The sequence below is a fragment of the Leiobunum rupestre genome, chromosome 10, assembly GCF_980474605.1.
Source record: "Leiobunum rupestre chromosome 10, qqLeiRupe1.1.hap1, whole genome shotgun sequence".
NCBI lineage: Eukaryota > Metazoa > Arthropoda > Arachnida > Opiliones > Sclerosomatidae > Leiobunum > Leiobunum rupestre.
In genome coordinates this window covers 49,110,035-49,124,539 of record NC_143393.1, presented here as the reverse complement: position 1 = coordinate 49,124,539, position 14,505 = coordinate 49,110,035, and the positions used below count along the sequence as shown (strand labels likewise).

Sequence of the window (14,505 nt, the reverse complement as noted above, 5' to 3'; positions counted from 1 at the left end):
GGCTTAACCATCCATGGCTTAACTCTCTGACTCAACCATTGAGTTGGGAATAAATAGAGGTACAACTAAATCTGGCTGGCGCGGGACCAATTTCGTTCAATATGGAGACGTTATCAACTATATCGTTCAACCGTGGCGGCATCTGTCTCTAGTCGTGGCAACTATATTGCAATTGAATTTTTGCGCGAATCATATAACTTTACAAAATATAGATGGCGCTACCGCCTAATTATAAAGATGAATTTCGTACAGTCTTCTCAGAACAGGTCCCGCGTAACCATGGCAACCGAAACCGTAATTGTAATTCTAGCAATATTATTCCCAATTCAATGGACTCAACAAATACAGTCCCGCGAAACGGTAGGTCCTGGAAGGCGGATTTGGATGTTCTCTATTTATTCTACCTCATTGGCTGGCGGAAGCAAGCCGCGGATAACAAACGCAATCGCGATATTTTTCTAAACGCGAACAAAGAATGACAATAAAAAAGATAAGGTAACGACGTCAATGTAGATTAGACATGATTAACGCAAATAGTTTTTAATCATTTTCGCCATTTCGAAACGCGTTATCAAAATCAACCACTATAAAACAAAGTCGAAAACATACTTACTCACTTTCTAGGATATTTTCCTAGGTTCGAATACCACGAGCGTATTTCTAAAGTATGAAAAACATCGTTCTTGTTTCTAAACCGAAAAAGTCCTATTTCGGATATTGGATGCCTAGCCGCAAACCGAGCTTTACAGTGGCCGTAACATGCACCCCGGATTAACGAAGTTCAAATAGCGTAAATGAAATACTTATTTTATGATTTATCGAAAATTGATGAACGAAAATCGATTTAAATTAAACAAACAATTTCGCAATTACAAATTGAAAAGTGAAATTAATTCGTAACAATGGCACCGAAGGATTTCGTTAGGGGCCTTTCAATTTTAATATTTCTTCAAATTCACATACATCTCTCATCCCAAGCACAATGTAAGTAAAAAAAATTGTAACTGGTCTAATAGGTTTATCCATGAACGAATTAGGCCTTCATTCTTCCATCATAGAGGAATGCCTCCATGAACCATTACCTGATTTTGGGCCTTAGCCAAGGTTTCTCAAATTCTTAGCTAAAATCAGATATCCTAGATATATTAAACCACAGACCATACTTGTGAAATCCCCAGTAACAGACCACCTTAGGGTAGGACTGTGGTCTATGATGAGTTCCGACGACTAGCAGAAACGTCATTTACCTGTGACGAAAATTTAAAAAAAGACGTGTTGCATTATTACGGTCACATGACTGTCATGTCATCCCACTTTTCAAAACACATAATTATGTATCCCCGCCCTCAAAATTAAAACAATTCTGTGGTCCTTTAACATGAATAGTTGTTTCTATAAAATACGGGAACGGGAAGTCATGCGTAAATTTTTTTTTCTACGTCACTAGCTATAATTATTGAAGATAGAGAGCATGCGTTAAGTCGATAAAGATTTTGAAATTTGAAGTCTATGTGAAACGCTCTTGACGCGGAGAAAACACTTTACACTTTGAATTATTTTCTTTTCTTTTATGGAAGCGCCAATTTTCCGCAGGCGGCCTCAGAAAGTAAACAGGACAATTGATGGGTGACAGTAGCGTAGCCAGGATTTTGTTTCGGGTGGGGGGGGGGGCACATCATTGAAAAAAAAATAAAAAAATATTTGTACGTACGACCATACGTTTCGGGGGGGGGCATGTGCCCCCCCTGGCTACGCCACTGATGAGTGATAAATATAAAGATATACCTAGGCATAATGTTATTTTTTATTGGTCATCAAGCACTACCAAGTTTTTTTTAAATAGATTTGCTTTCACACCTTGGTTTTCTTTTAAACTTAAATTTAAGAAATTGGGCAAGTCAGCTACTAAAATTTCACATGAAAAAAATTACATTTAAAGTTCAATTTGGGAAATAAGTATTAATTGTGCAGATTAATAGTCTTGGTGGCAAACAATATCTAATTAATGACCAGAATGTCCTAACTTTAAAAAATACATTGAGGTGCTCAGATTGCTTCGGAGTAAAAATGAATTCTATTGCTAGCAACCGAGCGGTTCCAAGACAAATTAACATCTTCCATTGAGACAGCTGCTCCCTCCAGGCTGATTGACATTTAGTTACATTTTCAGATTGTGGAAAATAGGTGTTTCTATAAATTAAATCAATAAAAAAATTAAATTAAAAAGATGGCGGACAATGCGTCTCGCTCTATTTACGGTGGCGTATTTCTTATATATATTTATATAATTTTCTGTATTTTTTCGATAATTTTCCGATAATTAGTGTTCGGTTAATGTAGGTTGGTAAGGATTTCGCTATTACCAGCTTCTTTCGGTGTTTCGCGATTGCTTCCTTTAGTTAAGTTTCTTTTGTTCGCGCTAAGCCTAGGCGCGTCGTCTATTGTCCCGCGTTTTTCGCAACTTTCCTGTACACAATATGGCCGAAGCCCAATCCGGCCTCCATTTGGACTCTGCTTGCCAGTCTTCCCTGCTTGATGTGGACCCTTGCTCAGCAACATCTCCCAACAACATTGACAATGATTCGTTTACTATTGATATTGATGATGTCCATTACAATAATTCGTGCATAATTGTGACTCTTTCTCCGTTTCTTTACCACCTTTCGCTACTCAAGCCTCCACAAGTACTGTCTTTGCTTCACTGCCGCTACCAGATTTAAACTCATCTCCCAGTCTCAAGTCTACCGTTCCTTTGAGTCAGCCAGTCCCCGTGATTACTATTACAAAACGTACCTCTTCAAGATTAACAGGGCTTCGATCTCGCCCCTGTCTCTCCAAAGCTACTCCTGTGAGAAAAAGGAAAGTGACGTTCAAACCTAAAGCGAAAACTCACAAATCTCCTAACCACATAAAACATTCTACCTCAATTTGCTCGGTCTGCTCACAAGGTGTCTCAAATACCCACAAGGCCCTTCTTTGCGAGATTTGTGACTCATGGTGTCATACAAACTGTGTTAATGTCTCCGACTCTTTGTACCAAGTACATGTGAACTCTTCGTCCAAAAACTTTATTTTTCTTTGCACGGTTTGTCACCAAACTGGTTCATCAATCATCGCTACAATCTCAAAACTTAATGACAATTTTACAACCTTGGCTATGAAGCTTTCCACTCTCTCTTCAAAAGTGGATAAATTGACTGATCCATCTTCCTCCTCTGCCATACATTCGACCTTATCAGATCTCTCGTCGCAATCCATTTCTACATTAAATGAACTAAATTGTTTAAAGATTGGACTACATTCTCTTTCTACTAAAGTGGATGCGTTTCCACCAGGCATATCCGACCTGCCTGCAAATATTCAAATTCTCAACACGAAGTTTCAATTCCATGATGAGACTTTATCACACCTGCCACCATTTTCTGCCCTGTCCACAGATATTGACACGTTAAAACATGATACTGTTAACCTTAATGCCAGACTGGTGGCTCAAGAATCGAAATCTAATGGAGACTGCTCTCAGATTTTAGACTCAGCCCACAAGCTCTCGGACTTTAGTGAATCTTCAAAGATCTCACGCATTTTTGATGAACATTTACAGATTAGCGATCATAAATTTAATGCGATCATTTTCAATGCCGATGATGATAATAATTTGCAGGAAGATAGGAAATGGATTTTTGGCCTTCTCCAGCCTATGGGTTTTTCTTATTCTGATTGTTCTAGATTACAAATTGATCGCCTGGGTCGCTTCCTCCCAGATGGCTCGAAGCGCAGACCTCTCCGTATCAAGTTTACCAAAGTTACTCATTGTCAGCTATTTGTGAAGAGGGCCTCTGAACTTCGACGGGACCCTACTGTGGGTTTCAGTTCATTCGTTGCTCCGGATCGCACTGAGCAGCCACGTCATTCTCGCCGCAGCTTAATATCTGAGCTTCGATGCCGGCGCGAAGCGGGTGAACAAAACATTTATATTAAACAGCGTACTATCATGGTTCGTCCGACTCCTGAAGAAACTTCTACCCATACCCACTCTGCTCCTGATGACGCAATATCCCCTGGTAAATCTCCACATCAATCTTCAGCTACTCCTAAATCTCAATCTAGTGCCTCTCATCTTCAATCGTTTGCTACATCTCATCTGCAACCATTGGATCATTCCCTGACTAACTTATCTTCAGTTCATCCATTACCTAAGGCATTCGCTATCCCACCGGCATTTCCCCCGCCAAAAAACTTTTCAAAAAACTTTTAAAGAACACCTTCCCATCCCCCTGTCGCAATCGCTTCATTTCTACCAACTCGGAACCTACTAACAGTGTTACCCTGCCAAACTGTGATAATCAACTCATTTCTCCGTCAATTAACTGTGATACGGAATTTAATTCATTACCTCTGAACTGTGATATTCGGCTAACTTCTACTGGTACCTGTGTATCTCAAGGTTGTTCCTCATTAGCTAATTTAAATATAATATTTTTCAATGCCCAATCTCTCTTGGGAAAACTTTCGGAAATGAGGTTATTAGCTCCCTCCTGGGATGCAGACTGTATTTGTGTTGTCGAATCCTGGGCTAATAGTGCGTGTGAAGATGCCCTCCTATCTATTGACGGGTATTCTCTATGCCGGAAGGACAGACTAAACAAAAATGGTGGTGGTGTTCTTATTTATATCAAGTCTAATATTATTTTTCATGAACTTTCGCTCTCTGACCAATACTCTGAATCAATCTGCGTTACCTTAAAACATTTTAACTCTACTTCCTGGGTCACCCTTGGTTGTTTTTATCGTCCCCCTACTGCTACTTACGAGGACTCAGTCACTTTATTTCAAAATATCGCTAGTAAGTCCTATAATAACCCTGACACTGTGATTGTTGGTGATTTTAATCTCCCTCATATTAAGTGGCCTGATATGACCCTCCTTAAAAAGGCCACAAGGGAGCACAGGCTCCTTTTGGACTGTCTAAACCAAAACTTTTTAACTCAACATGTTACTCGTCCTACCAGGCACAGTCAAGCTAAACTTCGTCGGTCCAAGTCAAATATCTTGGATCTCGTTATAACATCTTCCCTTGTCACCCCAGAAGTCTCTCAATTCGCTACTATTGGGGGCAGCGATCATCATTCAATCAGAATTACCTACCCTCTTTTTTCTAATGATGCCTCTGCCCACGGTTTTGTAAAAGACTATGATTATTCCAAAGGTGATTATATCAAGTTAAACTCTCTAATTGCTCAAACAGACTGGACTCGGTTAGAAACATTACCTATTGAGGATGCTTGGAGTTTATTTAAATCAACTTTATTTGACTTAATACACAAATCTATACCTCTCTTCTCTCCGGAGCCCAAGCCTCGTCGTCTCAAGCTTCCTAGAGCAATTAAGAGAGAATTGCGCAAGAAGAGTTCTCTCTGGAGTAAATTGCGCCATTTGTCTCTTGCGGATAACCTCCAAGCTTATAACTCCCTCTTGCCTACCTACAATTAGGATCAAGTCAAATTGGTTAAAGTTCTCGTTGCTCAAGCACGTTCCCAACATACTCGTAAAAAGTTTGGTCAAATTAAAAAGAATCCAAGGGCTTTTTACCGTTTCGGCAAAAAGGAAATTCGTGTTCCAAAATCCAGGCTGAACATCCAGGTTGATGACAACCAGCTGACTGACTCCGATTACCGCATGGCAAATTGTTTTAATGAAACATTCGCGAAAAACTTTAATTCTTCTGCCCTTGATAATTCTGATCTTCTCGTCAATCCCGATACCTCTATGGAGGACTTCTTCCCCAGTTTTCAAGATATTCGGTCAACCCTAAAAATCATCCTCTGGACCTGATGCAATTCCAAACCGTCTTCTGAGGAATTGCTCTTCAACTATATTTCGTCCCCTTCGGGCTCTGTTTTGTCTCTCGCTTCGCAGTGGCACCCTGCCTGAAGATTGGCGTCTTGGACATATAACCCCTATTTATAAAAACTCCGGTAAAAAGTCAAATGCATCAAACTATAGACCTATTAGTCTTACTTCAACTGTATGCAAGGTCCTTGAAAAATGTATTCGATTGGCCTTAATTAACCACCTTAATCCTTTTCTATCTTCATATCAACATGGATTTTTTAACAACAAATCGACCGTTTCTAACATGCTATCTTGCTTACATTTGTGGCTTGACTCTCTGGAAAGAGGTAAACGGGTGGATGTTATTTACCTTGATGTGGCAAAGGCATTTGATTCAGTCCCACATACTCGACTGCTGACTAAACTTCGGATGTATGGAGTCCATAACAATTTACTGCCTTGGATTTGTAATTTCCTTGCCAATCGTACTCAAAGAGTGAGAGTGGAAAATTCACTTAGTGATCCTCTTCCCGTCCTCAGCGGTGTTCCTCAGGGAAGTGTGCTGGGTCCTCTGTTGTTTCTAGTCTATATTAATGACATACCTAATGTAATCCTGTCTCCGCTTCGGCTGTATGCAGATGATCTCAAAATCTTCCGCTCTATCACCTCCTTTGAAGATGTGGAAGCCCTTCAAACTGATCTCAAGAACCTTGAAGAATGGTCTCGTCGTAATGGTTTAAAATTTAACGAAAACAAAACTGTCTTACTTAGTATTGATCGTTCTGCCGTGGATTTAAATAAGCCCTCCCCTTATTACTTGTTTGGCAAAATGTGGCAAGAGTGGCTAACCATAGAGATCTTGGTATTATCATTACTTCTAATCTTAATTTTCATCAACATATCTCTACCTTATGTTCTCGTGCCAATAGTCTCCTTGCTGTAATTAAGTACAAACTTACAGGTCTCTCTCTAAACAATATTACCTTTTTGTATAATACCTTTGTGCGACCTCTTCTCGAGTCTGCAGATAAAATTACTGAAACTATTTCGGTGGTTGGCTTGGCGAAATTTCAGCAAGAAACACCATTTTATATTCTTCAAGCACTTCGTACCCATATTAATGTAGTAAACAAGTGCTCGATAATTTACAGATTGAAAGTTAGAAACATAATTTATGAGTGCGATATGTATAATCGTGCCAAAAAGCACAACACAAAATATGTCAAGTGTATTTTGCAAAACGATGTTCTATATGGGAAAATTAAATGTTTTGTTAAACATACAGATCATCAAGATCAAGACGAATTCTATGCTATCATTGAAATATATAACATATCAACACCCTTTCAAAGTGGACCACAACAAAACTACACACTTAATTACATTAAAAAATAGAGGAAGTCATCGGCATTCAAGCAATTAATATTAAAATATGGAAACTAACTCCTTGCTTTTTTATTGGTTTTGAAAAAATTGAGATGAAATTTATTGTAGAGCCAGCAAATTTAGTAGAGGCATCAAGCTAGAATGTTTATTGTGTTATGATATATGTTTTCTAATTTATCTATGTATAATTTGTAATGTGTAATAATAAACACGTGCAGTCAGTTAATTCTTGATAGCTTAAAATTCATGGACTATCTTAATTACACCTAAAACCATGTTGATACCAGGTTAATATATTATACCATCTCAATACCAGGCAGAAACTATGTAAAAATATTTTGCTACTTTCAAACCAGCTAAAATACATTTCAAAACTAGTTACTAAAATGTCAAGTAAAATTGCCTACTTAAAAACCATGCAAATACCAAGTAAAAAAATTAGAATAAATCATAACTAGGTTGAAACTATGTAAATACTGGGTACAGAAATGGCAAAAATAGTCTACTAGGTTAGAACCAGGGAATTACCTATAAAAGACCACCTTATTTGATTTAGACCAGATCTTTACTAGCATAAAACCAGCTTATTTTTTGGTAAGGGTCATGCTTCCTGTTTATGGAATCCCTATCATGCCCAGGACATAAGGCAACTTGAAAATGTACAAGCTCGAGCTTCCAAAATACCCTTTGCTCTTAATAACTTCAATCGCCCCCATTAAAACTTCGCCGTCTCTATCTGGACTTAGTGACCTTATATAAACTGCTCAGCAACCCTAGCCAGTCCTACTTCTCTTACGTGGCTTCTACTATCTCAACGAGGGGGAACACCCGCAAACTCTGTCTACCACATTCCCGCCGTGATTCGTCCAAATTCTCTTTTTTCCAACGTGTCATTATTCCTTGGAATTATCTTCCTGATGAAATTGTGTGTTCGGGCTCTGTTGAATTATTTAAAAAAAACTTAAAACTTTCATGACTGACAATATCCCCTCGAATTATTGACTATTAATGTTAACCGAATGGTCCCCGTGGGCTGTATGGCTTTTCGCGTCACGAGCTTAAGCTTTTTAGTGCTTTATTGGCGTTTTGCACGTCGACTTCAAATACCAAAATCTTTATCGACTCGAGCGCGCGCTCTCTATCTTCAATAATTTTAGCTAGTGATGTAGAAAAAACATTTGCACGTGACCTAACGTATTTTATAGAAACACCTATAAGGGCAATGGTGACTAATAAAATAATACAGCACGTAAAATGCTGAAAATAACTAGTTAGATTTAAGTTTTCAAACTTTATTTTAGTGTAGTCAGAAATACATGTATTTCTGGTGTAGTTAATACTTCAATTTGAAATAATACAACAAGAAATAGCTAAATAAAAGTGCAAGCTAGAATGCAATGTCTTTCATCTGAATCACTCTCAGAAATATTATTTTTAGACCTATTCAGTAAAAAATATACCGTCCACTATTTCCCACATTGGCTTGTAAACTTGAGATTTACTTGTGGATTGATGTAGAGTTTATGCCTCTCGCTTAAAAACATTATCACCCACTGGTGCTACGACATGGAACTATGCATACTTTGACGACTTATGTGAAACTTGCATGCCCCAGAAAATGTACTTTGAAAATCTTCAAGTCTTATTCTGTTGCGCGTAGGATAAATTTCCGATTGAGCTATTTCCCACCTAATCCTACACATGCCTATGGAATTATCTTCCAATAGGCAGGAAGGAACATGCTACAGAAAGGTGCACATGATTGAATTTTGCATGAGGCAGTAGAAAGCAGCTTCTCACACTTTTCACCTTAATAACAATAACAGCAATAAAAATCGATGTTTGATTTGCAAATTCCATCCAAGAACAAACTGAGCCGTTGCTCAGGCTGTCACTCTCCAAAAAATTGAGAAGTGCTGAAAAATGGAATCTCTGCTCTTGGTCTTTAAGGAGTAAAGATAAAACTTTAGAATCTACATTATCTTTTATTGTTTTTACAGATGGAATAAGTAGCTTTTGTCTATCAGGAAACTCTTATAATGAAATTCAATTTGGCCCAAGCGGAGATTCTTCCTACGGATCATTTGCAATGAATAAAAAAGATAATGCAACATACCCAATTGGTATCAATTGCACTGTGAAACTAATAGCGCCACCTGGATATAAACTTCACCTTTCATTTTCCGAAATTTCAACAAGGAGCTGTGATAAAGACAATCTAACAGTTACAACGTCATCTAGCAACCAAACATTATGCGGTCACAAGCATTGTCCAGCCGAAAACTGCCCTGATTTACAATTTGACGCTGAAACGCTTACCGTACGTTTCACAACTGAACAGAACTCGACTTCACCCGACAACCTTAAAGGGTTCTTGGGAATGATTACTGTATTCTCTAATGGTAAGTCTTGGTCAATTATGATTTTTACACCCGAAACAATACTATATTAATATTGTAGCGGATAGACATGGAAACTGCCACACTAAAGATCAGTTCAGGTGTCGGAACAGACATTGTATTTGGAATGGCTTATTCTGTAACAAGCATAACCACTGTGGTGATGATAGTGACGAGCCAGTAGGATGCACACCATTTGGTATGTAAATTTTCAAATATATTACAATCATAGTGGCATAAGTCCATAATTATCTTCCATAAGAGTGTCAATTAACCGATATAATTACTGATAGCTGGTTAGAATTGACATCCTAGTAGGGCTGTGTGAGTACTCGTACATCATGGATAACTCGCCATTTTTTAAGGTCGAGTACTTGAACTCAACCTCAGGAGTCTTAACTTCCTAAGCAATGTATGGACAAACGGTACAGAAATAATTTAAAAAAAAAATTATAATATCGTTATTTTACTATTAATTACTATAATTAGCCTAGTAGCCTAGTTTAGTAGTATTTTATATTCCACTAGTCACTATAAAGTTACTAAAGTTGTGGAAACTTTGGTTCATTTAAATGAAAGGAATATTTTTCAGCATTGAAAGTTAGTTTATACTCATTTTAAATTTTAATTTCCTAATGACTCGAATAAAACCAGCTCCTAATCAAGTACTCAATAACCTGACTCATTAAAAATATTACTCAAGGTTTTTTTTAGTTACTCTACTCAAATAAGAGAAAGTTTCCCCTTAACCACATACTCTATTATTCGACTCGACTTGAATACACTTTTGAAAAAAAAATTGGTTCTCTATACCTGATTCGAATGCCTAAAACCACAACTCGCACAGCCCCACACCATAGTAAAAAAGATAAGCACTGCTAGTGATAATAATATGAAACTTTTAATATAAAATATTGCACCTCTGAAATGGCTTTCAGTAATAATTTAATACACAAAACAGAGGGTACTGGGACAATAATGTGAAGGATAATTATTAACTTTTGATAATGAATATCATTTAAAATAAGCTGTCATTTAGAGAAGTAATAACATATTTCATTATATTCCTATTTGAGTCGGGATGAAAATATATACTTTTTAATACTATAAGTACCATTTGAAACTCTTGAAAAATTACTGATTGGTAAAATTAATTCTAAACAATTACTATGTAAGGATGCACTGATATATCGGCCTATTTTTCTAATATCAGTATCGGCCAATATCAGCTTAAGCGAGGTCGATATTGGCCAATACCGATATTCAAAAAATATATATTGCTTGATTAACTAACTAATGATAATATTTTATTTGATTGGCTGCGCTATGTATGCCAGACTTCAGAAGCTAGATCATACTTTTTTTAGACTGGGTTACAAGTGTAAACCAGGGTGCTATACAAAGATTAAAACAACCTGTAACAAAGTGATCTGCCCATGGCTCAGATTTTTTCATGGTTATTATATATATATATATATATATATATATATATATATATATATATATAATAACCATGAAAAAATCTGAGCCATGGGCAGATATATATATATATATATCTTACGATAGAAGCCTCTCCCTCAATAATTTTGCTTAGTTGCCAAAATAAATTTTTTAACCTTTTTTGTAAGAACCATTTTTTTTTCAAGGAAAATTTGATGAAACATTTCCAAGTGACTTAAAAAAAATTAGAGTAGAGTTGGCAAAATCAAGGTTTCTCCCCCTGAATTTGACGCCCTTGAGTATGTCCTTGATTTAGACAATTAAAAATGTAAGCCAGGGACACCAAACTGAAAATTTCACTCTTATTATTCCATTTGTTAGTGTAAAATGTTAAACAGGCATTGCGTAGGGTTTGTGATTTATAAACCAAATATTAAGGAAAAGGTATTCCTCTCCATAAGAGATGTAGTATATACTTTTGGTGCCACGTAATGTACTTATTTACAAGGTAGGGGAATTGGAGCTAAGCAACGACCTATTCAACTATTTTTGCTAATTAGAAATTATCTCTAACAAGAGGCCCATACATCAATTGAACTTTGCCTGTTCCCTTTGTGAGTTTCTAGCATATCTGATGTGATAAATACATGAAGACACATTCTTGATAATGGGGAAATAAGATTATAGGGTCATCTACCAAATCGGGTTACATTTGCTCAGTTTACAGATTTTTATTAAATATTGTGTTTTTTATCACTGATGTATTTCGTTTTATATAATAGATGAATATTTTATCTTTATCTTTTGGGGTGGTGAAATATTAATTTAATTAATAATTTGTAAGGGGTCATTTCGTTTATGGAAGTTAATTTTTGTAATGAAAATGGCAATATGTATTCTGAGAACTGATCAAGGCAAATTTTAATTAACCTCTAAGCACATGTTTAAGAAAATGGTGTTATTTCCAACTTCAGTGCCTTCAAGATTCTAAAACTTTATTTATTAAGAGGCTTTTTAGTTTAAATAATAAAGTTCTTTTTAGAAAGTAACATGGCCTTCTTGTTTTAATGTGGCTTTTACGTCACAGTCTCTTACTTTTACTGACCATCAACTCAAGCTTTGGCTTGAGATGGATCGCCAAAGAGTTTATCTCGGGCCCCTCTAGGCAGAGAGCAAAGGAATTGCTCTCGCTCTCCAAGTCTAATATTAGGTTGGTCGTTGGCCTACTAACAGGTCACTGCATTCTTAACAGACATCTTTACTTAATTGGAATCAATGATGATCCAATCTGTAGGGCATGTAAGGTTGAGGAGGAAACCGCCTCTCATGTGCTTTGTAGGTGCGATTATTACGCGGCCCAAAGATTCAAGCATCTTTGTATACATCAGTTGGAAACCTCTGATTTCCATAACATGCCTGCCAAGAGGATTCTCCGTTTTGTGTCGGATATTGGACTTTTTAAAAAAATCATAAGGTTTGGGGTTACACAATGGACCACTGGCTGGAGTGCGCGAATGGGCATGTCTTTAGCCCTTCTCCCCTCTCATTAATAATAATAATAATACTTGTACTTGTTTACAAGTGCACACTACATTTGCGAGGAATGTTTTTCTAGCGCATGTGCGAAGAATATATTAAAGTCGGGTCTTGTGACATATTATATTTCTTAGTTTTTATTCATTTTATTTTATAAAAACAACTTTTATTATTGGGAAATAATATATACATATATCCTTTTTATATATTAAACTTATTATTTACCATGGTGAATATTAGTAGAAATTATGTTTAATTCAGAGAAAACGGCATGGTATTAGAAGATAAAACTTATTTTATACAAGACGTTTCGAGCCGAGGCTCTTCTTCAGTCGTTCGTTAGTTTTAATTAAAACTAACGAACGACTGAAGAAGAGCCTCGGCTCGAAACGTCTTGTATAAAATAAGTTTTATCTTCTAATACCATGCCGTTTTCTCTGAATTAAACATAATTTCTACTAATATCCTTTTTATGTAATTATGGTAGAACGTTTTAAAAATTTTGAAATAATAAATTTCATCAATGAGATATTATTTTCTATTTAAGTAAATATTTTTTAAGGTGGTGCTAAAGTAAAAAATTCTGACATTTGTGACTACCCAAATATTACATTATTTGATTTAAGAGAAACTATTACTAAACATCTTCCTTAAAGAAATCACTGTTAACATAACTTTTATAGTGGATCGAAACTTGGATGGAGATCCATTTTATGATATCTGTAGGAATATAATTTTGCTCAAAATGTTTTTAGTCACAAATAAACTCCTGGCAAAGCAACTGCCCCAAAAGATTTGATTTTAAAATAACTCAATTAAAATTAATGTTAATCTTATTATTTTAGAAGTAATGGACCACTGTAATAATTCAAAACAGTTCTGTTAAATTTGAGCAGCTAGTTCATATTACATCCATTTTAATAGAACAATAATTCAGTGGGCTTGTAGAGTTGTAAATGTGATGTAAGAGCAACAATAAGTCAAGGCCATGTTACTTATAGAAATATCTAATTCCTATCTCTTCAAACAGGTTTCTAACTGGATTTGAATAATATTTTTTTCACTTAAATTTACAGCGCAACAAACTACATGGGGCGTTATAGTGGTACTTCTGGGAATTGTCAGCTTTTGTTTTTTCGTGCCATTATTCTGTTACTTTGGTATCCGAGGACAGCGACAAACAATTAAAATATTCAGGTCAACTTACCAGCCTATTCCTACATCGATAAATGATAGAAACGACGAAGTATTTACCGCCGCCATACTTAGAGATGAAACCGCTGAGTCCTATCAGTTTTACGATTCCAGTAGCACTGAAGCTATCCCTGTTCATTCCAAAAATGAAAAATACTCTGCATATCAAAATGTATAACTTTGATAAAAGTTTAGTACTGTATAATGAATTAAATATATATTTTATATATATTTGTTAATACTAAGTATTTTTACGCAAAGCTGTTCACTTAAGGTTAACTATGTTTTCCATTAAAATAGTCTATTTTAAAAAATCTTTACTTTTATCTTCGTAAAAATATGAAATTATAAAAGTGCCTTGAAATTATGTATAAAAATGATTTCATGCTAGTGTGACATTTTTGGTCATTATATTTAAATGGTTATGCATTAATAAAATCACAATTTCACATTTCTTTTGTTTCAAGCTATTGAATCTCAGTTGATTAAATGTCTAATTAAAATATAACTATACTCATTCCATTTTGTATGAAATTTTGTATCACTATTCTACAATAAAATATTTATTTTGTAAATCTTGAGTAAATATTAAAACTACCGATAAATGAAGTCAAGAATTTATAGGAATTATAACATTAAATTTCAGATTTTAGACATTTTATAAGGGTAGAAGGTTCCTCAACTTAAAAGGAAGCAAAACCAAACTTTAAATAGTTTT

General features: G+C 35.8%; 1 protein-coding gene and 1 long non-coding RNA gene across 4 annotated transcripts; one reads left to right on the top strand and one right to left on the bottom strand.

Moving 5' to 3' along the window:
• Positions 1-453: 453 nt before the first annotated feature.
• LOC149926115 (low-density lipoprotein receptor-related protein 12-like) lies at positions 454-14,262 on the top strand. Of its 2 annotated transcripts, none has more exons than XM_090161145.1 (4): positions 454-984; positions 9,219-9,620; positions 9,679-9,816; positions 13,670-14,262. In XM_090161145.1, exons 1-4 carry the CDS (start codon positions 903-905, stop codon positions 13,963-13,965), a joined length of 918 nt encoding a protein of 305 aa, XP_090017271.1. In that variant the 5' UTR covers positions 454-902; the 3' UTR covers positions 13,966-14,262. The 2 variants fall into 2 exon arrangements, with proteins under 2 accessions (XP_090017271.1, XP_090017272.1); XM_090161146.1 differs by lacking the exon at positions 454-984 and adding an exon at positions 8,805-9,131 and having other exon boundaries at positions 13,670-14,255.
• LOC149926116 (uncharacterized) lies at positions 4,844-6,913 on the bottom strand. 2 transcript variants are annotated; one of them, XR_016476863.1, is made up of 8 exons: positions 6,831-6,913; positions 6,741-6,769; positions 6,600-6,676; positions 6,241-6,541; positions 6,153-6,169; positions 6,019-6,089; positions 5,590-5,957; positions 4,844-5,480 (listed from the first exon to the last, which is right to left on the bottom strand). It is a non-coding gene; the product is annotated as an uncharacterized LOC149926116 (long non-coding RNA). The 2 variants fall into 2 exon arrangements; XR_016476862.1 differs by having other exon boundaries at positions 6,019-6,169.
• Positions 14,263-14,505: the final 243 nt, after the last annotated feature.

Bases quoted from the DNA above. Each gene is read 5' to 3' on its own strand.
- LOC149926115 (XM_090161145.1), top strand. From the start codon at position 903: ATGGCACCGAAGGATTTCGTTAGGGGCCTTTCAATTTTAATATTTCTT. The intron at 985-9,218 runs GTAAGTAAAAAA...TTGTTTTTACAG, and splicing joins TCTCTCATCCCAAGCACAAT to ATGGAATAAGTAGCTTTTGT. The intron at 9,621-9,678 runs GTAAGTCTTGGT...TTAATATTGTAG, and splicing joins GATTACTGTATTCTCTAATG to CGGATAGACATGGAAACTGC.